This window comes from Pseudogymnoascus verrucosus, assembly GCF_001662655.1.
Source record: "Pseudogymnoascus verrucosus strain UAMH 10579 unplaced genomic scaffold scaffold_30, whole genome shotgun sequence".
NCBI classification, from domain to species: domain Eukaryota; kingdom Fungi; phylum Ascomycota; class Leotiomycetes; order Thelebolales; family Thelebolaceae; genus Pseudogymnoascus; species Pseudogymnoascus verrucosus.
Window position 1 is genome coordinate 38,448 of NW_017263681.1, and position 22,711 is coordinate 61,158.

General features: G+C 49.8%; 10 protein-coding genes across 10 annotated transcripts; 5 read left to right on the plus strand and 5 right to left on the minus strand.

Annotated features, from left to right (window-relative positions):
- Positions 1 to 694: 694 nt before the first annotated feature.
- On the minus strand, positions 695 to 3,019 carry VE01_05131 (uncharacterized protein). Its single transcript, XM_018274597.2, has 2 exons — positions 2,827 to 3,019; positions 695 to 2,778 (listed from the first exon to the last, which is right to left on the minus strand). The coding sequence occupies exons 1-2, from the start codon at positions 2,997 to 2,999 to the stop codon at positions 1,098 to 1,100; spliced, it is 1,854 nt and encodes a 617-aa protein (XP_018129220.2). The 5' UTR covers positions 3,000 to 3,019; the 3' UTR covers positions 695 to 1,097.
- Positions 2,513 to 5,084, plus strand: HER2 (Trimeric GatFAB AmidoTransferase(AdT) complex subunit). Its single transcript, XM_018274598.2, has 2 exons — positions 2,513 to 3,337; positions 3,387 to 5,084. The coding sequence occupies exons 1-2, from the start codon at positions 3,175 to 3,177 to the stop codon at positions 4,886 to 4,888; spliced, it is 1,665 nt and encodes a 554-aa protein (XP_018129206.1). The 5' UTR covers positions 2,513 to 3,174; the 3' UTR covers positions 4,889 to 5,084.
- On the minus strand, positions 4,960 to 6,707 carry VE01_05133 (uncharacterized protein). The gene is made up of 2 exons (XM_018274599.2): positions 6,366 to 6,707; positions 4,960 to 6,308 (listed from the first exon to the last, which is right to left on the minus strand). Exons 1-2 carry the CDS (start codon positions 6,654 to 6,656, stop codon positions 5,268 to 5,270), a joined length of 1,332 nt encoding a protein of 443 aa, XP_018129207.1. The 5' UTR covers positions 6,657 to 6,707; the 3' UTR covers positions 4,960 to 5,267.
- Positions 6,708 to 6,850: 143 nt separating this feature from the next.
- MZM1 (uncharacterized protein) lies at positions 6,851 to 7,412 on the plus strand. Its single transcript, XM_018274600.2, has 3 exons — positions 6,851 to 6,935; positions 6,989 to 7,165; positions 7,271 to 7,412. The coding sequence occupies exons 1-3, from the start codon at positions 6,881 to 6,883 to the stop codon at positions 7,369 to 7,371; spliced, it is 333 nt and encodes a 110-aa protein (XP_018129210.1). The 5' UTR covers positions 6,851 to 6,880; the 3' UTR covers positions 7,372 to 7,412.
- An 830-nt stretch (positions 7,413 to 8,242) lies between these two features.
- Positions 8,243 to 9,715, plus strand: SLT11 (Pre-mRNA-splicing factor slt11). Its single transcript, XM_018274601.2, has 2 exons — positions 8,243 to 8,393; positions 8,452 to 9,715. Exons 1-2 carry the CDS (start codon positions 8,319 to 8,321, stop codon positions 9,520 to 9,522), a joined length of 1,146 nt encoding a protein of 381 aa, XP_018129211.1. The 5' UTR covers positions 8,243 to 8,318; the 3' UTR covers positions 9,523 to 9,715.
- Positions 9,716 to 10,056: 341 nt separating this feature from the next.
- Positions 10,057 to 11,767, plus strand: ERG6 (Delta(24)-sterol C-methyltransferase). The gene is made up of 4 exons (XM_018274602.2): positions 10,057 to 10,397; positions 10,451 to 10,485; positions 10,536 to 10,857; positions 10,906 to 11,767. Exons 1-4 carry the CDS (start codon positions 10,197 to 10,199, stop codon positions 11,479 to 11,481), a joined length of 1,134 nt encoding a protein of 377 aa, XP_018129221.1. The 5' UTR covers positions 10,057 to 10,196; the 3' UTR covers positions 11,482 to 11,767.
- Positions 11,768 to 11,918: 151 nt separating this feature from the next.
- PDB1 (pyruvate dehydrogenase E1, beta subunit) lies at positions 11,919 to 13,390 on the plus strand. The gene is made up of 2 exons (XM_018274603.2): positions 11,919 to 12,460; positions 12,542 to 13,390. The coding sequence occupies exons 1-2, from the start codon at positions 12,098 to 12,100 to the stop codon at positions 13,298 to 13,300; spliced, it is 1,122 nt and encodes a 373-aa protein (XP_018129209.1). The 5' UTR covers positions 11,919 to 12,097; the 3' UTR covers positions 13,301 to 13,390.
- A 1,077-nt stretch (positions 13,391 to 14,467) lies between these two features.
- On the minus strand, positions 14,468 to 16,011 carry VE01_05138 (uncharacterized protein). Its single transcript, XM_018274604.2, has one exon. The coding sequence runs from the start codon at positions 15,797 to 15,799 to the stop codon at positions 14,843 to 14,845; it is 957 nt and encodes a 318-aa protein (XP_018129212.1). The 5' UTR covers positions 15,800 to 16,011; the 3' UTR covers positions 14,468 to 14,842.
- Positions 15,925 to 21,015, minus strand: VE01_05139 (uncharacterized protein; the record flags this gene model as incomplete). The annotated part of the gene is made up of 6 exons (XM_018274605.1): positions 15,925 to 15,931; positions 16,071 to 16,424; positions 19,418 to 19,980; positions 20,043 to 20,363; positions 20,421 to 20,723; positions 20,779 to 21,015. The coding sequence occupies 6 exons, from the start codon at positions 21,013 to 21,015 to the stop codon at positions 15,925 to 15,927; spliced, it is 1,785 nt and encodes a 594-aa protein (XP_018129213.1).
- A 693-nt stretch (positions 21,016 to 21,708) lies between these two features.
- VE01_05140 (uncharacterized protein) lies at positions 21,709 to 22,548 on the minus strand (the record flags this gene model as incomplete). The annotated part of the gene is made up of 4 exons (XM_018274606.1): positions 21,709 to 21,711; positions 21,776 to 22,027; positions 22,075 to 22,211; positions 22,272 to 22,548. 4 exons carry the CDS (start codon positions 22,546 to 22,548, stop codon positions 21,709 to 21,711), a joined length of 669 nt encoding a protein of 222 aa, XP_018129185.1.
- Between the last annotated feature and the right edge of the window lie 163 nt (positions 22,549 to 22,711).

The window sequence follows — 22,711 nt, forward strand, 5'->3', positions numbered from 1 at the left end:
ATGAATCGTGAATCGTGATTCGTTGGCTACGGCAAGACGAAAGAGGAATCGGCGAGGGAAGAGAGGGTAGACTACTCTAAGCCACTGTCAATTCTAACTGGGGGGGTAGGGGGAGTATGTAGTTGGAAGTATTTTTAGAGAGATTACAGGGCGGGATGTGGTGTCAAAGTTCGCTAAGAATACTTAGAGGTACTTCTATCATGCCACAGTGTGGGGTCATCTAGAGGATCTAAAAAGGAAGCTTGCACGGCCTTGCACATAATTTACACGCTTGCACAGCCTTCGGGAAGGAGAGAAGAGTCATCCAGATGAGACAGACACGAGATGGCGCCTGAGAGTGCGTGCAGACACAGCCAGGAAACATGGCCAGGGATGAGAAACCAACATACCACTAACGTACCAGCACTACTGTAGCTTACACTTGCCATTGCCCAATAATGGGATGCCAATGCGGCGATACCGTCTATCGATCTGCCTGTAGCGCCAGATTGGGGGTTGACTCATCAGTCATGGGGAGATTTGAAGATGGGGGTGGTTGACGTGGTTGACGTGACGGGGTCAAATCGATGTCGTCTGGATTCCTGAAAGAGCGGGAGCGAGGGAAGGAGAGGGAGGGAGAGGGAAGGGCGAGGCTTCTGTATTTATTGTATAGTAAAAAGGGGTGTGCCAATTCTAGATTTTGAAGTATCACCAGCCCCTACCTAACATTGTATCACGATTCGGATATCCCCGCCCAGATCTCCTTACACTAGCACGCTCCTATCTTTCCCCAAACCACGGCACGGGAGGAAGGGAGGCCAGTTCTTGGCTCTAAATAACTCCATATGGCTCCAACAAGGTATTACAGAGCAGATAAACCTCTTTCCTCTTTTCTCACTAACACAGTCCAAACTATCCCAGCCATCCCATCCGCCATGGAGGGGCGCGGAGCGGGAGCGGGAGCAAACGACACAATACTATAGTAAAAGGGGTATGCCATGGCTTAACTCTAAATAACTCCATGCAGCTCTAGCAAGCTGCAGCCCTAACAAGGTATAACATATCATAATCCCATCCGAATCTCTCGCCGGTACCACTAACTCGCACACTCCAACCCATCAACACCCTCCCTCCCCATCCCCCTTCCCCCACCTCTCCGCCACCCACTCAACCAACATACTCGTAAACCCCCTCCCACCCTCCCACTCCTGCACATCCCCCTTCTCATACCCCCTCCCCGCAAACCGCAGCGCAAGCAGTATCCACGGCTCCACGAAATCAACAAACACCACATCCACCGCCTCCGGCTCCGGCACCCCCACGTCAGTCGGGAACCCCATCCGCGACTCCACGACGTTCGGGACGCGATAGAACGACAGAGGCGCGTGCGCTGTGTCGTCCCCGTCTTTCCCGCCATCGTCGCTGGTCGTGTAGCCCGGGATCAGTGGCACCTCATCCTCCCTTCCGCCTCCTAACGGCATCTGCGCTCCGCCGCGCGACGAGTGCGTCGCAGTTTCCTCGGCGACGGTGTCAGACTGCACGCCCATCTGCTGAGGTGGCGCGAGTCTCCACTCCTCGAGCGACCCAGAGTCAGCAGCGAAAACATGCCCCCCCGCGTTGATGAGGGGGAGCACCTTCTTCGCGGCCTCCCATGGCACGTCGCGGATGACGCGGAAGGAGTTGTCGAAGGGGGAGATGAGGTAGGTGGTGTCCTTCGTGAAAGTCCCCTTGAAGATGTCGAAGCGGAGGCCACCGGTGTTGAAGATGGCTATGCGGGGTTTTGAGGGGGGGTCGGTTGGAGTGAGGATGTCCGGCAGGATCGAGTCGACGAGGAGGCTGAAGATACTTGTGGGGCTGGGGTAGGGCGTGCGGTTCACCCAGAAGTCTTGCGGTGCGCATCCGAAGACTTTGTCTAATTTCATAGACTTGCGCGCCGAGGCGATGGCGAGGGAGGCGTTCATACCGCGCTCAGTAGGGAAGGTGGATGCGTTCAGTCCGGTGTGGTGATGGTATCCGAAGAGGTTATTATCGATATACCGTCTCTGGAACTTCATCCCCCTCTCCGCATCCACCTCCTTCCCCCCAATCTTAATCCCATCCACCGACATCCACCCCACCGTCTCCATATACCGCCCGCTCTGCAGCGCATACGCCTTATCATCCAGCTTAGCAAAATCGCGAACATGGCTGTGCCCGCTGAAGAACTGAATCGGGGTGTCCCAATTCTGGCTCCGGATGGCGGAGAAGACGGCCTGGTATTCGGGGGAGTGCGGGGGCACGTGCCCGATCACCACGAAGATGTCGACGTGCTCGCGGATCGCCTGCTGGAACCACGGCTCCTTCACTGTGTCCTCGACGCGCTGCACGAAGGTGTTGTGCGCGTTGCCGGTGAAGTCGAAGAGGAACCCGAAGGCGAGGACGTGGATCCCTTGGTTCTTGGTCTTGAATTGTCGGTACCGCCGCGAGAGGGGCACGCGCTGCCCGGTCGTGGGGTGCAGGATGTCGATGTTGGAGGCGATGTACTGCTCGGGGAAGGCGGCGACGGTCTCGTTGTACTCTCGCTCTGAGGTGGGGATTTTGTAGAGTTCGTGGTTGCCGGAGCAGAGGATATCGATATCTTGTCGTTGGAGTATGTTGTTGGTGTATAAACCCTTCGGGGCAGATCCATCGTACAGCCCGTTGCCGTCTACTCTGTCGCCTGTGTCGACGACTAGTAGATCAACGCCCCGTCTGTCGGCATCTGCCCGCATATGCTCTGTGAAAGATATGTAGTCTCCCCAGTCGGCCGAGTATTGGGATCTAGTAACCTGTTAGTCAAAGGCCGTGAAAGGCAATCAAGAGTCATACTCTTGTAAATGGCCTCCCAGCCACCCATGGGTATCCGTCGTAGCTAGGAAGTTCAGTTGCCCCCAAGGCAGCTCCCTCATGGGTGCCGCAACCGGCTTTGGAGCAGAAGGTTGCGAACCGTCTACCCCCAAGGCCAGAAGCCCTGCTAATAATATTAATGGTTGCATGGTCATCAGTGTGGAAGTTGTTTGTGACTGTTGGACGTTGGGAGCTCGAGGTCCTTATCGGATACCCACAGCGGTTACGGTGATCGGCGTTCGGAGAATTGTTCCGGCGAGGCTTCACGACGAGGCTTTCGGCCATGACTGAAGCTCCAAGTAGGCCCTACCTTCTCGACAACCACCTCGTATGGGATCACGGATATCTGAAGAGGTTGTGGCGGTGGCCAAATCTGGATGGAAGAGAGGGGCCCGCAACTCCCCTTACAAAGCTAGATTCAAGAAAGGGCCCCGCGACTCCTCTTCCAATGCCTTCATCCGCCAGGAGAAATCCTTTCGACAATGGAAGATATGTACGAGCCCTCCCCCCCAGCACACATTCTCCGTCGCTAACCAGCCCAGATCGCCCTACGATACTCCCCAATAGATTCAGGATACTCGCCGTGAAGGACAATATCTCCACAACATCCTTTGAAACGACCTGCGCCTCCAACTTTCTCAGAGACTATGAGCCCCCATTCGATGCCGATGTCATCAAAACTTTGTACAAGCGGGGCGGCGCGGCGGTCGGCAGCAAAACGAACATGGACGAATTCGGCATGGGTTCTCACTCAGTTAACTCTCACTACGGCGCCGTCACAAACTCCCCGCCATTCGAGGCGTATTCTGCCGGCGGCAGCTCTGGCGGTAGCGCACAAGCCGTAGCAAGCGGCTCCTTCCAGGCCGCTCTAGGAACAGACACTGGTGGCTCGGTCCGACTCCCCGCTGCGTACAGCGGCGTCACTGGCCTCAAGCCCTCCTACGGCCGCATCTCTCGTCACGGCGTAATCCCTTACGCCCATAGCCTCGACACCGTAGGCCTCTTCTGCAAAGACCCAGAGGAGATGACCGCATTCCTGATCGCCAGCCAGGATCTACGCACCCGCGACCCTACAACCCCAACAGAGCCCGCCACCAAGCGCATGACCGATGCCATCCGCCGTGAAGAAGCACGCCTCGGCCGCTGGCCCGTGACAGACACCAAGCCCCTCCGCATCGGCGTGCCCGCCGAATACAACATCGCCGAGCTCTCCCCCGCCGTCCGCCACACCTGGCAACGCACCCTCGATACCCTCCGCTCCCACGGCCACACCATTGTCCCCGTCTCCCTACCCTCCACCAAGCACGCTCTGAGCGCCTACTACATCATCGCCGCCGCCGAGGCCTCCTCCAACCTCGCCAAGTTCGACGGCGTCCGCTACGGCTCCCGCGAAGACGCCTCCGACAACCCCACCGGCGTCCTCTACGCCTCCACCCGCGGCGCAGGCTTCGGCGACGAAGTCCGCCGCCGCATCCTCCTCGGCACTTACTCCCTCAGCGCCTCCGCCATGGACAACTTCTTCGTGCAGGCCCAGCGGGTGCGCCGCCTCGTCCAGCGCGACTTCGACCGCGTCTTCGCCATGCCGAATCCCCTGCACCCCGAAAATCAATTCGATCTCGCCGACATGCCCGAGACGACGGAAATGGACAGCAAGCTCGGCCCCGCGGAGGTCGACGTGCTGGTCGTCCCGACGGCGCCGACGCTGCCGCCGTTGCTAAAGGACGTGAAGTCCCAGGGCTCGCTCGCGGGCTACACCAACGATGTGTTTACAGTCCCCGCGTCGCTGGCGGGGCTGCCGGCGATATCGGTGCCGGTGCCGATCGCGAAGGAGGCGAGGGAGGAGGGCAACGTGGGGTTCGTGGGCATGCAGGTTATTGGGCAGTATTTTGACGATTTTCATGTTATTAATGTAGGGACCATGGTCGCGGCGGGGGTGAGGTGGCCGTCGAGGCTGGAGAAGCTACAGGAGAAGTGGAGGATACAGAGGGAAAATGCAGCGAGGAACTATGAGTTTAGGAGACCGGTAGGGTTTGGTGACAAGTAAGGGAGGTACGTGCTGAGGATCCGAGGCGTGAATATATCTGGGTCTAAGTTGAAAGTCAAGACTGGAGAAGACGGAATATTTGTAAATAGATGTAAGACTAAGCAAAGCGGATAGACGAAGATACCCGTTCGCCTTTAACCAACCATACGAGGGTCATCCACCGGGCTCTAATATAGACAAAAATATACAACTGAAGAGGCTCTATTGTTAGGAAATGTATATGAAACATCCATCTACACAATCTAATCTAAAGTCATCCCCTCATCTGATATCGTATCATCTTCACAACGTGACCATTGTTTCATCCAGTAACTTCTGGCATTCGCTAAGCAAAACCAGTGCAAACAGCAGCAGTGCAAGTATCAGAGCATTATGACCTCTAAGCAAGAGTCTTGGCCTCTCCCTCCTGGAGCTTGCCAGCAGCAACGAGCCTCTTAACCTCCTCAGACCAGACGCCCTTGATCTCGTCAGCGACCTTGAGGCCGTTGAGCTTGCCAGCAAGAGCCGCAATCTCATCGGCGTCAATCTTGCCCTGGATGAGGTCAACGTCGTTGAGCACGCCGTCAATAGCAGAGGCCGGGGCATCGCCAGAGACGAAGTAGTTGGCATCCTTGACTGAGCCCTTGAGGACACGCTTGTTCTTCTTAACAGCGTTCTTCGCGGCCTCCTTAGCCTTCTTGCCCTGCTCGCGCTCGGCCTTGGCGGCCTCCTCAGCCTTCAGTGCAGCCGCGGCCTCAGCCTCCTTCTGCGCCTTAGCCTCCTCAGCGGCCTTCTTCTCGGCAGCCTCACGCTCGATCTTCTTCTTGTTCTTGGTGGCGTTAGCCTCGTTGCGGAACTTCTTAATGCGCTCGTCCATGGCGGATGCGTCATCTAGCAGCTTGCGCAGGCGTGCGTTATCCTCGACCTTCTTCTTCTTGCGAGCGTTGTTGTTCTTGCGCTCCATGTGGCGCTTCTGGTCGCGGTTCTCGTTGTCATCAGGCACATCCTCGTCTTGGTACTCGAATGAGCGCCACGAGTCGAAGCTGTACCAGAAGTTGTAGAAGGTCTCGACCTCCTCCTTGGTGGAGTTCTCGTCACCAAGCCTGGGGACTGGCTGGGTCTTGGAGAAGCGGCCCTCGGCCTTGAAGACGGGGCTCCAGAGCTTGTAGAAGTTGCCGGCTTGGGTCTTCTTCTTGCTCGGGGGCTCGACATCGGCGCGCTCATCGACGGAGTCGAACTGGCGACGCTTCGTGGGGTCGAGGAGGACCTCGGTGGCCTTCTGGATGCACTTGAAGAAGCTGTCATCCTCGGTGGAGCCAGCGGCAGCCTTCTTATCTGGGTGATGGCGGAGAACCTTCTTGCGGTGGGCGCGCTTGATCTGGTCCTCAGAAGCCTTGTAGCGGTACTTGGAAAGACCAAGAACAGCGTAGTGATCTTGTTGCTAGGTGGTTGTTAGCACGAAGATCAATCCAACAAGTCAGATCCGGATAAAGCTTACCTTCCAGTCCTTGGCATCACGGAGGAGCATGGATGGGTCCTCAGGCTCACTGATCTCACCAGCATCATCATCCTCAACCTTCTTCACGCTGTTCTGGGCCTGGATGCGGTCATCCTCAGAGAAGGTGCGCTTGTGACGGGCACGACGGGCGTGGGCCAGGAAGTGTGGGCCGACAGGCTCAATGCTGCGGTCATTGGCACGGGACACAGTGCCGACGGCCTTGAAATCCTTGTCCGCAGCCCATCCGGATGGAAGGATTGGGAGGGGGAGGGAAACTTGTGCAACACTCATTTTGATGTCGATTGCTTGTTTTCACAGATCGTTGCTTTTGATAGATAAAAATCTCCGGGGTTGGAGTAGCCCACCAGAAAGAATTCGATTGTGGAGCCGGGTCGGAAAATCAGTAACGCCATGCGACCGACCCCTGTCAAGGCGTGGCGGAACGTCAAAAGTCTAGGTCGATAGGCGCAACTCGAACTTCCTGGCTATAATCGAATTTACGGGGAAACTTAAGTATGGCGCTTCAAGCTTATAGGCATTTATTGCGCTCAGCGCGGCTGGCATTTGAGGGTACGTAATCCTCTTCACCGGCTGCTTACAATGTTTGCTTACAATTGCCACAGGAGACACCCATCTACTCCACGCCGCCCAAGCTCAGGCACGCGGTGCATTCCGGGAGAACGCATCACTTGCTCCAGAAGATCCTCTTGCGGTGAAGGCTATTACACATGCAAAAGAGGTATCTGCGATCTTGAGAGAGAACATTGTGCAGGGGAAGAACGTTGGCGACAACAAGTACAGTATGTGTCTCTTCCATTTACACCTGCGCCAATTATTGCGTCCCGCGCCTTCTTAAAGTCCTGTCTATGCGGATTTCTTTGTACGGGAGCTAACTATAGTCGCAGAATTACGGATACACGCGGAAACGGAGAGGGGCGATAACGATTCGATCAAAATGCCGAACGGACAGAAGGTCAAGATTGAGGGCAAGAAGTGCTGCTCATAACAGATGCCTATGGGTGTATGAATATGTATTATAGAGGGGCAAATATACTTCGAGAAGAAACTGAAATTTGTGCTTATCAACTGCCCTTATAGCTTTGCTGTGGCCGGATTCTGCTCCCGGGTTATAAATCCAGCGCTTCTTTGCGCCTCAGCTGATGCCGTCTCATCTGCACTTCTATTCAACTTGTCTCCTACGTCAGTTTGCGCACAAACCTTGCCATGGGATCACTCATCATCAGGTTGTGGCCCGTCATTAACTCTGGTTCCTAGTTGCGATCTTGCTCCAAAGCGGAGGGAGACCAGGCGCCAAACCAGCCACACGAACTATCCAGTGGCTATCACAGCCCATATACCCCAGACTTTCCCAAGGCCTTAAGTGCCCATATCCAGCGTACGTAGAACAGGTGGAGAAACCTGAAATATAAGCAACTAAATAGAGGATTGAAGTGTAGAAATATTCAAGGTCAAGGAGACATGTAATTCCTATAACGGGTTTCGTATAATGCCAGTGAAATGAAACGGTTCTATCTTCCATATTTTAAGTTCCTATAAGCACTAGATACATTGCGAGAGATACAAACTAGTTTCTAATAATTTATTTATAATTATAAATATAAGTGGTGTAATATTATTTTGGGACCATCATAAATACCAAACTAAGGTAGGCTTGGTTGCAAATTGATCGCTGTAATTTATTGGAGTTGCTAAAATATGAATATCAAACGAATTAATCTGTTAGAAAGCCTACTATTATAATAGATACCATTATATTTATCACTATTTTCAATCGACAATGTGATGTAAACGCGATATCACGTGACTAGATTTATAATGACATAAATCGCTGGTTTAGCTCGAGGCTGAGGCCTCACATAGAATTCGAGTGTTGTGCCATCTTTCCGCCACCTCTCTCCTCAACATCACTACGAACAGTCCACAACCATAACGATGCCTCCCCAAATTAAACAAGATCTGAACCGCTCTGGGTGGGAGACAACTGATTTTCCGTCAGTTTGCGAAAATGTATGTCATACACTGTGCCTCTCCCAAAAGAAACCACAAGCTAACAGTGCCACCACAGTGTCTTCCAGAGAACCCTTTTGTCCAGATGCTCAAACAAGATTACTCAGCCGAATGCAAACTATGCACCCGCCCATTCACTGTCTTCACCTGGAAAACCGATCGAACTTCGCGCTCAAAGTCCACCGGTATCTGCCTCACATGCGCCCGACTGAAGAACTGCTGCCAGTGCTGTATGCTCGATCTGTCGTTCGGCCTGCCGATCGTTGTTCGCGATGCGGCGCTCAAGATGATCGCGCCCGGCCCACAAAGCGCCGTCAACAGAGAGTTCTTCGCGCAGAACCACGAGAGGGATATTGAGGAGGGGAGGGGCGAGGCGCTGGAGGAATACGAGAAGACAGATGACAAGGCGAGGGAGCTACTGAGGAGGTTGGCGAACAGCGAGCCGTATTTCAAGAAGCAAAGACGAATCGCACCAGTTGAAGGAGAGGGCAGCGCTGCGGCGTCTGGTTCTGGTGGCGGTGCAGGAGAACAAAGTCAACGCTCTGGGCCTGGACCAATACGCACACAACGCGGGGGAGCCGCTGCTCGTGGAGGTGTACGCGGAGGAAGAGGAGGTGGGAGAGGCGGCCGTTTCCCTTCTGCGGCGGTACTGCCTCCAACCCAAGCCGACATCGCACCTCCTTCCGACACCGCCATCACCTCCCTATTCGTGACTGGCATCGAAGACGACCTCCCAGAACACAAGATCCGGGACTTCTTTACTGCCTATGGCAAGCTACGGAGTTTAGTATGTTCACACATGAGCCATTGCGCGTTTGTCAACTACGCCGAAAGGCAGGGAGCAGAAGCAGCTGCCCTGGCGCTACAGGGGAAAGCTGTCATCGCAGGATGCCCGTTACGTGTTCAATGGGGTCGACCGAGGCCGATTGGGACGATGGATAGAGACGAGAGGTCGGCTACGGGGAGAGAGGGCAGGAGCGCGTTTGCCAACGCTGGCCGACAAGCTGTGGAGCAGAGCCAGGAGGTGCAGGCAGTGCGGCGGCAAAATGATGATTTGGCTAACATGGCTGTCGTGGCTGCGCCGCCGGGAGCTGACGATGTGAATTATGCTAGTCTGGCAGGAAACTGAGCGGGAATGCAAGCTATGGGAATGAGGTTTACAAGGGCGGCGTCTTGCTGGCGTTGAGAGCAAAAGTAAAAGGGTTATACTACACTGTACAGTACAGGTTATTTAGTTGTATAACTAGATTAGGAATACCAGGTCGATGGAGGGTGATAACCCGAGACGTTTCATATTCTTGACCCTCGCGAGATCTGCGACGTGAGATCTGTGGTAGGAATATTTACTATGAACTATGAAGAGAATGAAGTATCCGGCGCTGGTACCATACGGTAATATGTTTGGGATGCGAAGACGAACAAGAACACTCTACCAGATATTATCGACATGGCGCATATCATGCCGAATACGAAGACGAGCAACGCTAATCCAAATAAACAAGATCTGGGAAATCTTAAGGCACAATCACGTGACTATAGAAGCTGCAAGCCTTATTGGTGGGTGCTGGAGATGACAGGGATTAATCCGAAAACGAACATGGCGGGAACCCCCCTATGATTTTCAATTTCGCGTGGCTCCCGCTATCAGATGTTAAAATATCCCCTTAAGAAGCGTCGCCCATCTCCCTGAAATTATTTTGACACCCCCCAGCTTACGTCCTTCTTTTCACACGATACCCCACCGTTACCTTTCAATCGATCACTTATCTTACTTCTTCAATTGTCTAATACATTTTCGCTACAATGCCGTCCGTACTTGAGACCGAGAACCATGTTCGCGACCAGGAGTTCGCGAAGGCCATGCACGGCAAGTCTGCTGCTGAGCAGAACCACTTCATGGCCTGGATGAAGAAGGATAAGGGTGCCCAGAAGGAGGCTGTGGATGAGTACTTCAAGCACTGGGACAATAAGGCTGCTAAGGACGAGACTGAGGAAGTCCGTGAGGTAAGTTGCTATGTCGATCTGGGAAGTGAACAATACTGACAACGTCCATGAAGGCCAGAAGAGCAGAATACGCGACGTTGACCAAGCAGTAAGCACCTCTATCAGACGAAATATCGAACGAAGCCTAACAGAATACAGCTACTACAACCTTGCTACCGACTTGTACGAGAACGGATGGGGACAGTCTTTCCACTTCTGCCGCTTCGCATACGGCGAGCCATTCAACCAAGCTATCGCTCGCCACGAGCACTACCTTGCACACAGCATTGGTATCAAGCAGGGCATGAAGGTTCTCGATGTTGGCTGTGGTGTTGGTGGACCAGCCAGGGAGATCGCCAAGTTCACCGGCGCCCACATCACCGGATTAAATAACAACGACTACCAGATTGAGCGCGCAACTGCGTACGCACAGAAGGAGGGCCTTTCGAACCAGCTGAAGTTCGTTAAGGGTGATTTCATGGTATGTACTTCACAATCCCCCCAAAATATCTGTACTAACGTAAATTAGCAAATGGGTTTCCCAGAGGAGACTTTCGATGCCGTCTACGCTATCGAGGCTACCGTCCACGCACAATCGCTCGAGGGCGTATACCACGAGATCTTCAAGACCCTGAAGCCAGGCGGAGTCTTCGGTGTTTACGAGTGGCTCATGACCGATAACTACGATGCAACCAACGTCAAGCACCGTGAGATCCGTCTCGGCATTGAGCAAGGAAACGGCATCTCCAACATGGTCAAGATCTCTGAGGGTCTCCGTGCCATCCAGGCTGCCGGATTTGTTCTGGAGATGCACGAGGATCTTGCAAAGCGTGATGACCCTTCCCCATGGTACTACCCCATTGCCGGTGATTTCAAGTACATGGGCAGCATCTGGGATTTCCCAACTATCGCACGTATGACAAAGCTTGGTCGTGGACTTGTCCACAAGTTCGTCTGGGGTCTCGAGTGCCTCAGGATCGCACCACCAGGAACCAACAAGTCCGCTGACAACCTCGCGTTGGCCGCAGACATGTTGGTTGAGGGTGCCAAGTTGGACCTGTTCACCCCCATGTACCTGATGGTCGCAAGGAAGCCATTGAACTAAAGAGCAGCTGCGAAGAATAGGAGTTTGGGTATCGATTTAGCTGGGGGCATAGAATATTCATGTACAAAAATCAACTGCGGGGCCATTTCGGCATACACTTGGCCGCCTGTTTGCACCTGCATGGTAATAGTTAGTTTTCATTGTTCGGGGGTGATTTCCGGCGATGTTTTTCGGGGATCGATTGCCATGAGTTGAGTGCAGCGGAGTTGAGTACAGCGGCGCCCAATGTTACAGGTAAAGTAGCATAAATACGCAATAATAATATATAATATGTGTCAAATCCTAGAGACTAAAGTTTCTGATCACCACCTGCTTTTGAAATGATAATATTGATATATTCCTCGTTGCCTATTATTACGTTTTAGTTGCTTTTTGTATCTCGGGCCTATTACTCCGTTACCCCAATTTAATCCTCGACAATATTCCTAATTTGGACTAGCGTTCTCCTCTTGTCCCAGCAATCTTTCCAAAATTTGGCCCGTATCGCCGTTCAATCGCTCAACGACTCCAAATTCCGTGGGGAGGCAGATCTCGCAATTGCATTTCGACCTCACAACGATTCGTCCACCATCCTTAAGCTTTCCATCCCAAGCTTAAGGCCACACATATATACAAGATGTCTCGACTGCTAAGGCCCGTTTCATCGCTGCTGTCGAGCAGGACAGCTCCTGTCGCGCGACGGGCATTCCGCCGCTCCGACCTGCCGCGTGTTGTGGCCGCACAATGGAGAGGCTATGCCAGCGGCGTCAAGGAGATGACGGTCAGAGAGGCGCTTAACGAGGCACTGGCGGAGGAATTGGAGCAGAACCCTAAGGTCTTCGTCCTTGGTGAGGAGGTTGCACAGTACAATGGCGCATACAAGGTCACAAAGGGTTTGTTGGACCGATTCGGAGACCAGAGAATTATCGACTCTCCTATCACTGAGTCTGGTTTCACTGGATTGACTGTTGGCGCTGCTCTTGCTGGACTGCACCCAGTTGTGAGTTCCCCCTGATCCGTGATATCTCCTGATTTTACTCTGCTGTTTTGTTGGAGACGGATGCTGACGGAGTAATTGTAGTGCGAGTTCATGACCTTCAACTTCGCTATGCAAGCCATCGATCAAATCATCAACTCTGCTGCCAAGACGCACTATATGTCCGGCGGTATCCAGCCCTGCAACATCACCTTCCGTGGGCCCAACGGCTTCGCCGCCGGTGTTGCCGCACAGCACTCCCAGGATTACTCCGCCTGGTACGGCTCCATCCCCGGCCTCAAGGTCGTCACCCCATGGTCCGCCGAAGATGCCAAGGGACTCCTCAAGGCCGCTATCCGCGACCCCAACCCAGTCGTCGTTCTCGAGAACGAGCTCCTTTACGGACAATCCTTCCCGATGTCCGAGGAGGCCCAGAGGAGCGACTTCGTCATCCCATTCGGCAAAGCCAAGATCGAGCGCCAAGGAAAGGACCTCACCATCATCACCCTCTCCCGCTGCGTTGGCCAGTCCCTCATCGCTGCCGAGAACCTGAAGAAGAAGTACGGCGTCGAGGTTGAGGTTGTCAACCTGCGCTCCATCAAGCCTCTCGACGTTGAGGCCATTGTCAAGTCCGTGAAGAAGACCGGCCGCCTCCTGGCTGTCGAGTCTGGCTTCCCCTCTTACGGTGTTGGATCCGAGATCCTCGCCCTGACGATGGAGTATGCATTCGACTACCTAGAGGCTCCAGCCCAGAGAATCACTGGTGCTGAGGTCCCAACGCCTTATGCTAAGGAGTTGGAGGATATGAGCTTCCCCAACGAGGATTTGATTGAGGCGTTTGCCAAGAAGATGTTGAAGCTATAGGGATGAGGGAATGAAAGGTGAAAAGAAGGAGCGATAGATATGTATTTGTAAAGGTAGCGTGGACAGGAACTGAGCTAATTAAATATGATCCATCGCAGTGCTCATTTTATCTCTTTAGCTTTTGAGTATGTGTATATGATGCTCTTCACCCTTCTTGACAGATAACTTTCTTGACCTATAATTGAAGCTGCAACGACTTGTATGAGGAGTATGAGGAGTATACAAGACACATATCAATTGCTTGACCTACTCCTATATAGCGCGAGATAGTCACCGAGAACGGGAATTCCCTTCGCTGCTACGAATCATCCTAAAGCTTCTCATTCAAAGGGCCCGCACATTTTAAATACTCCACCTTGAAAGGATCAATCACCTTTCCAGCCACAGTGGCAACATTATAACATAGCGGCCTCAAGCGGCCCTTAAACGTCCCCAAAGCTCTAGAGATGGTACATGCACTGCTTTCATCCGCCGTCAACTTTCTCCTTCCCAGTCAACACCTTGAAACTCGTGCCTCACTTCAGCCTTGTCTGATTTAGAAGGGACTCTACGAAAGCAAAACGAGGCTCCAAAGAAAAATAAATCAACGACACTACGCTATATTTGTTCGATCAATATCTCTTTAAACCCCGGAGTCAGTTTGGAAGACCTCGAACTGAATCTGTCCAACAAGCTAAAGTCTCCAATCAAGACTACAACTAAGGCCCCAAGCACGCCGCCCGATAAACAAGATCATCAAATATAAAATGGCAAAAAAAACATACAACAGTGGGTATTCGCTGGTGGTCACCCACCCAACTACTAATCCACCGATCTCAAGCTTGTGTATGGCAGAGCGGACGGGATGCCCAATTCTCTTGAGTCTATGGTCGTATGTGATTATTCTTCTGTTGGAAGAGTATATATACCCCTTTCTATCCTGGTATGTGTACCGTCAAATGAAAAACGCGAGGGTGGAATGAATGGCGTCGTGGAAAAAGAAGGCTTTAGCGATGAATACACGCAAACAACATACATATAAATATCAAGCACTCACTACTAAAGAAAAGTTACTCCCTAGGTTCCTAAAAATCCCATCACATTATCCTCTATCCTATCATCATCGTCAAAAACCTCACCTATTCCCCCTATGCCCTCCCCCATTTCCTCTCCCCTCCCCCTGTCCCACTTCATGTGATCTGTATTTTATTTTTACACGGAGCGGGACCCGAAAAGATCGTGAATAACCGGGGTTATGCATTGGTTTGGACCAAGGTGGGATAGGAATGGTGTGATGGGGACTGAGATGACAGCGGGTCCGGGAATGTTGGAAGAAAAGGAGCAGCCAACCCCCACCCTGATCCTCTACCTAATGATCCTCACCCAATATATATAGGCCGACCATAGGCCTTTCTAGGCCCCTCGGCCCGTGGTTTGGATGCCTGGTCACGACTCGCACCTTACATCGTGACTGGCACTGGCGCCGCATTCGTCTGGTGCGTGGGTTAACCCTTTACAATATATCTTAGTAAGGGCTGTAGACTGGACTATATCAGGCCGCGCTTATAATAAACCACGTAAAGGTATTTTCGAAGTTGTGTGCAGCGTACGTTCATCAACCTTATAAGCATTAGTGTTGTTTTTGTGTCCCGTAAGGGGTGGGAGAGATATGATGCCACCAGAAGCTTCATTGTGGAGTCGAACCGCAGTTCCATTGCTCTTCCATTCATCAACCTTGTCATGTCTAGTCGACCAAATACCTGACTTCCCTTGCGAAAGAATCCCATTAGGGTCTAAAAGCTCCTTTAATCCAGTAACAAACTTATTTAACGCTCCATCATTGAAATCGAAATGAGAAGCGATCTTACTCATATAGTCTATATGCGTCCGATACTCTGAAGTCTGATGCTCCTCGTGCGCCTGAACCATCAACTCCTCGTACAGAGCATCGGCCCGTCTTCCCTCAGTGGGACCGTACACCATTACAACAATAGCGATAGTATACCTGCCGTAGCAATGGAAATCCGCAAAAAGATCAAAATTTTCTTCCGAGATTCGTTGACTGGCGAATTTGTACCACTCGTAGAGCTCCTTGCCTCCAGGTGGGAAAAGAGGAGAGAAACAGATATGTCCACCGCCATAACCTCGCGTATCCATCATCGGTAATGCTGAAAGGCGTGGGAATCCATTGTGTGGAATCTCGAACTCTGGCATGTCTCTAATTTTTAAGCGTTGGCCGCGTTTCGCTTCGTGATAGTCGGCCCCAAATTTCACCCCGGGAACACCTTCGAAGGCATCTTGTACGCTTTCCCATGAAGTGTCAACAGCGGCTTTGGATGGTCCGTAAATGGCAAACATCCCTTTCCAGAATCCTCGTTCCTTGGTTAGGTTCAATCTATCGAGGAGTTCGCGGCTGGCGTGACCACCTTGAGAACCTGGCGCAAGGACTTGTTGAAGAATTGCTGGGTTTTCTGAGACGGCCATTTGTCGGAAAAGATTTGAGATTGTTGGATGATTCATGATGACGGATTCTCGTTGCAGACGAGAAAGGGTGCCGTTTAGAATACCTAAATCAAGCTTCCTCTGGAACACTGACTGAACAATCCATATATTGCGTTGGGGCGGGGGTCATGTGGATACCGAGCTTAGTAACTACGCCTGAAAAGGGGTTAGACATTTGTCCCAAGAATGAAGACTTCTCTTTGACTGGTAGAAAAGGCTATCAATTCCAGGACCATACCCGCTGCGCGTTGTAAGTAAATTGAAACTGGGAGAGAAGTTGTGGACTCACCCTTTAAAGAGTGGACCCATGGTACAGTCCTTCTTCGCCCACATGCCTGTCCTAACGATCTCGCCATTGGATAACACAATCTCCATACCACATTGTTGCTGAGAATGTTCTCCATTTGGCGTGTAGCCGAATCCACGCTCGAGTACATTCCCAAGCACTGAACCCCAACCAAGCGCAGGTACCGATGGCCATAGATTATAGTCGTTCTTGTCTATATATTCGAAGAGGTCGAAAAAAGATACTCCAGGCTCTACCACGGCGTATGCGTATTCATGGTTAACCTCGATAATTTTGTTCATTCGGTGAAGATCTAGAACAACGGTGCCTCTAACGACAGGTGCAGAACCGCCATAGCTGCGATACACGTTAGTTATATCTTAATATGCGTGCATCGTTCCGAATTGAAATTTGGTGTAGTTCAGATTCTTAACTTACCCCAGATTCTTGCCTCGGGATAGGGTCCAGAGAGGCAACTTATAGTATAATGCTAGATTTTATTGAGAGTAGCCTAGTATCGGCCTAACGTACTCTAAAACGAAGAATTACGAAGACTTAGTTTGGAGAAATGAAATAGAATGTTTATGGTACTTATATGTGTTCCGGCCCAACCACGAAATATGCCCGCTCGTGAGCTGGCCGGCCCAACCACGAGCGGGGTAAGTGGCGGGTAGAACGTAGAAAGCCCTTTAAATTCAACATACCCCATTATATACTGTATAGTAATAGCAATTATGGCTACTATTACTTCAATAAACCCATTTCCACACGATGTGCGTACTGCTTTCGAAGCCTATATTAATAGTATAACCTATCATAATCGAGAGCTATTTTCAGACGAAAAGCAGAGCTGTATGCGCACTATACTCAAAGATATAGCAGCCTATATACCACTAAATAAAGAGGCTGTTAATCTTAAACACTGTACGATATTGAACTTTACACTTGTTTATAATGAGCTATATAGAAAGAGTGATACAAGACATCCTACTTCTTAATATATAGTTTAAAAAGCAGAGGTGTTTAATGTTATTACATAAGAGCACCTAAAGCTTCTACATGTAGGCTAGAATAAGGTATAGCCTACTATTAAGTAATAGTACTATGGAATAAAGCGTGAGGATGTAGAGTTTATACTTAAACGGTGTAAGAATTGCACCTTAAACTAACTAAATACTATAAAAGCTCCCTTAGTTCCTATTATTATAGGGTGAGTGTAACGCGTAAGCCTAGGGTCTTACGGGAGTCTAGGGAACTAGGTTAGGAGGTAGAAAGGAATCGTATTTAGTAAGTACAATAGGTCTACGTAGATATAGCAACTATTAACTAGAGGCCTTAGTCCTACGCCTCTAGTCCCTTTTATGTTAGGTCTCCTAGTTTTACTAAGCCCTACTATGTCCTGCACGTAGGGGCGTCCTCACGTGACGCCCCTTTATAGCGAGCATAGGAGTAGGTTCAAATTAATCTAATTAATATGCACTATAAGCCTTTAGGACAGTATAAGTGGATTCTTTATATAAAGGATCACTTCTTAAAGTATACATAGCTATATCCATTAAAAAGCAAGCACGCAGAGCCTATTGCAGAGTACTTTGCTTAATTCATTACAGCTTTCTTACCTCCTAAGATTATGCAAGCTAATAATAGGAAGGAATTTAAAGGGGCTCTCCTTATTCTACTCTAGAAGTATAGAATATATGTAGTAAATGGAGCACTATAATCACTATAAACGCAAGGCCTAGTTAAGTAGGCAAATGGAGTTGTTAAGAATAAGCTATAGGCATGGAAAATGGACCATGGGTCTATAGAGTGGAAGGATGGGCTGCTTAAGGTTACACTTGCAATGAACACCTAAATCCACTCTACAATTAGGTATGCGCCAGCTAAACTACTATTCTAAGACAGGAGCTCTCATATTAACTGGCTTAATAGCTAGGCCTAGAAGGATCTCTTAATTAGAGTTGAGCAGGAAGACCTAACGATGGCACCGATTTTTAAGAGTGAGCTTGATCCCAAAGCTCTAATTGACCCACAGCTCCGCCGAGCGCTAGAGATCTCAATTGAGCTTAGAATTGAGAGCTCCCACTCTAAGCCAGAGCTTAGAATTGAGCTTAGAATTGAGAGCTCCCACTCCGAGCCAGAACTCGGAATTGAGCTCGGAATTAAGCTCTGGTGTGGGACCTGGGCTCGCGTGCCAGCTCAGCATAGGACTAAGCTTTAGGCTACACCCAACCCTATAATTAAGAGAGCTATAGCAGCTACTCAACGGGTAAGGGTTGCAATGATACGGAAATACACTAAGAAGCACGATATTTAGCACTTTGATATAGGAGTAATAGTCTCTATAAAGGTGCCTTAAGAGGATGGAACCTCAACTAATAATAAGAGGCTATTTGCACGAATTCTAGAAGAGCCTTACCCTTATAGGTATTAGATTCTTATAGCTTCTAGTATTATACAACGCCTTATTCCTACTAAATCACTTAGAGTTATAGAGCGAGCTCTATAGGGTAATATAGTAATTCCTACTTCTATAAAGGAAGTAACACTAGGGCGTGTAGCTAGGGAGGCTTCTATAAGTGCACGGGTTAGAATATCTTGCTAGTGCAAACAGCAGTGTGGTACAAAGCGGTGCCGGTGCTATAAGGAAGCAAAGGAGTGTAGCGTACACTGTCATAATGATGACCATAACTGTGGGAATTTATCAGGCCTTGCTACTCGTACAGAAATAGCTTTAGTTAAGAGGCCTCGTCGGAAACGAGCACGGGTAGACACAGCTGGAAAAGTAGCTATATAGATCAATTGATTACTTCTATTTCCAATTACTCGTGGTTGGGCCGGCCAGCTCACGAGCGGGCATATTTCGTGGTTGGGCCGGAACATATGTAACATCGTCCATATCGATCGATAACTAATGCGTCCCCTCCCGGCAAATTACCGGGGCCGGGGCACGATCGGCTCGCACGTACCACGATCCGGGGAACTGTGAACCCATCCGCGTATAATCTTGGCTTGTTCGAGTGACATCCACAAAAGCGGTTACTACTACGTCGGTTTTAAAGCTTCGGAATTGATAGGTAGGCTAGATGCCGACAGAAAATAAAACAGGATAATTTATCATAACCAGGCTTTTGGTGGTGTGTCGGCAATTTAAAACAGCCGTCAACTTAGTTAGAGAGGATATAGGGGTTAGCTTACTGTGAAATACATACTCTGACAGCAGCGAAAACGCATTTTAAAAGGGTATCATGGCGAGAAACTTAGGACACAAGATATGGAGTTGAAGAAAACGACACATGCTGACGAGGCTTGAGGCTTTGACTATAATATCTAGCTCCGTACAAAACTACTCGTTGAGGATGATAGTCTTTGTATGTACGAATTCATCCAAACCCCAAGAGCCTCCAAAGCGGCCCCAACCGCTATCACCATGACCCCCGTGCGGTATTGTCGGCTCATCATGAACAGTGGCGCCGTTGATATGAATAGCACCAACATTTAGGTCTTTCGCTATCATCATAGCCCGGTAGTGATTCCTAGTAAAGATGGCAGACGATAGTCCGAACGGGCAGTCATTGATGATCTTCGTGGCTTCACTTATGCTGTCAAATATCTGCAAACCTAACATAGGCCCGAACGACTCGGCGTGGTAGAAGTCCATAGATGGAATCATGTTATCGACAATAGTGGCTGGGATGATTGATGGGTCGGTATCATCTCCCGTAGTAATGTCTGCGCCCTTCGCGATGGCATCGTTGATGAGTGCACGTAGTCGCTCAGAGCTTTTAGTGGTGATGACTGCACTTATATCAGAGCTTGCTTTCTTCATGAGAACAATCAATTTCTTCCGATATGCCGCAAAGACTGAACGTGACACGAGCACGGTGTCAGTCGACATGCAAATCTGGCCGTTCTATGTCTTCTTAGCGCGTTTTCATTGGTGGGTTGAAGAACGAGAGAGCTAGGGATTCGTACATTTAAAAAAGCACCTTCTAGTGTTAGTCGTGCACTCTTATCCAGGTCGGCATCGTCAAGAATAATTGCAAAATTCTTTCCTCCAAGCTCAAGTAGGACCGGCTTTAACGAAGCAGCCGCGCGCGAAGCGATCAATCGTCCAACCGGCGTAGAGCCAGTGAAGTTGCATTTCCGAACAGCCGGGTGGCTGATCATCGTTTCGTATGCTGCTGATGCTTCTTGGGGTCGATGCATGATGAAATTCAGAACTCCTGGTGGAAAGCCAGCGTCTTGGAAAAGCTGGGCGATAAAATAGTGAACTCGTGGACTGAGTTCTGAGCCCTAGTTCTGAATATCACCAACTAAACTTTGGAACGAAGCACACGACAGGTTTGTTACCTTTAGAATTGCAGTATTGCCAGCTGCTATTGGCGCAACGACAGCACGAAATCCCAAGATCAGTGGTGCGTTCCATGGGGCAATCCCCAGAATAACACCCATTGGTTCCTTAAATACCAGAGCAGGTGCGTTGTGATTTCTAGTTATAGGTATGGTCCCTGAAAGTGCATCGGATGTAACCAAAGCTGCGGCTTCGTCAATTAGACCAAGAGAATCTTGCAAGTTGATATGCGACCATAATTTAGAACAGTTGATCTCTTCCTCTATTATTTCTCTCACGTCGTCGCCACGCACTTCGAGCAGCTGCGAAGTAAATTTCAGTAAACTGACGATGGCGACTTTGCATATATCTACTCACATGTTTAAGCTGCTGGAAAAGCTTTCGTTTCTGATCTGCGTCTGTTCTCTTCCATGATGGGAACGCTTTTGCACACGATTCGACCGCACGCAAACACGTCTCTGTACTCGCTCCCTGGGCGAATGCTTTCTTCGGCGAAGGTTTACCGCCAAAGCGGTTCGTCTCAAAGACAAACTCTACATCTGTTGTGACATCAAGGCCATCAATTATCAATGGTACGATATCGTCGCTCTTCATCTTGCAATAGAACGAAGTAAATGTTGAGCAATATGCGTCAACTACCCTTTTACTCCAGCTTAGTCTCTAGGTGCTATAGCCGGCTCCCTATAGTGGTAATTCCCTTTCATTTATGCCAAGATTCTGAAAGAAGCTAGGCGTTTGTAGCCGCTATATCCCCGAACTCCTCCTCCCCAAGACAATTTTTCAACCTTCATGTAAAGGCTTTTACGGTTCGGTTCGGGATGTGTAACTTATTATAGATTACAGAGACCGCATGTTCAGCTTAGCACATAAATTTCTCATATCCTCTGTAATGAAACAATTATCCACGATAGGTCGTCGTCCAAGCAATTGTATATATTCAAAACTTATTGCAACGGCATTTCTACATCCATAACTAAATAGACCAAGTTCGAATGTGAAGCTCCATTTTATTTCATACTTCTGAAAGCTAAGTAAAAGCCAACAATGATTCCATTTGTCCGATTTATACCATATTAGGGCTTCTATTTAAACTCCACGCCATTCCTTAAAGTTCCAACCCTCGTGATATGCACTTCCATAATAGTTCCTGGAATCAAATACTTGGGGGGTTCATCCCAGCGCCAACACCTTCGAAGGTCAGCATTATTCAAAATTAGATGTTTTGGTAGCGGCTTGCCTCCTGGGGTTCCAGTCATGATGATACTTCCTTTCTGTAGCGTTGTACCGCTACTTAAGTAGCTTATCAAATACGCACAGTTGAACAAAGATCTGAAACTCCTTCATCTTGCCTCACCTCACCGTCGACAGTCGTCTTCAGGTGCAGTTTTGCTGGGTCATCAATCAGCTTTGAACTCACCAAGCAAGGGCCTAGCGGCGCAAAAGTATCAAATCCCTTGCTAAACCCCCATTGTGGAATGCGTCCTGCATATGCAGCGTCTCTCTGTAGCTTTCTCGAGGAGATGCCGTTTCCGCATGTGTAGGCTGCAACATAGTCCAGTGCATCCGCTTCAGAAACGTCTTTGGCATCACGACCTATCACGATACACTATTTGTTCAATCGCCATCTTTCTGAAAAGCAATATTATCACGTACCAATTCGCCTTCATAGTCTGCTTGATCGTCTTGACAGATCTTAGGGATAACAACATTTACGTTATGATCGGTGACGGTGGTGATTGGCTTAAAGAATATGAACGGAAATGGCGGAGCGGATCGATTGGCTTCCTTGACTGTTTTGAATATTGAGTCAGCTCGCTGGAAGAACAGTGCTACGAGTTTTAATTACATACTATGTTTCGCATAGTTTAATCCTACGCATCTCAAAATTGGCACATCAGTTTGAGCTAACGGTCCCAGAAGCTCTTTTACGATGGCGACCTCATTTGTTACTTCTGTCGCCCCAGTAGTATCATATAAATCATGGCCTGAGATAATTAAGGCTTTTAATTGCGTTTCAGCTGTCGTGTTGCCGAGATCGAAGTCAGGAGAAGGTAGGATAGGCTCTCCGCGCAATATGCGCCCGTCAGTTGCAACAAAACGAATTAATCGATTCCAAGCTACCGCCATCTTACTTAGTGAATGCTGAATTAATCGAGTTGAATTGCCAAGCGGACCGCTACTTATTCTATTGTTATTTCCGACAACCTAAGGCCCCGCCACTACACTAAATACTGACGGTGTTTGGATCCGGGGGTATATCGGCAAGTGGGTTTGAGTAAGTTAACTCTAC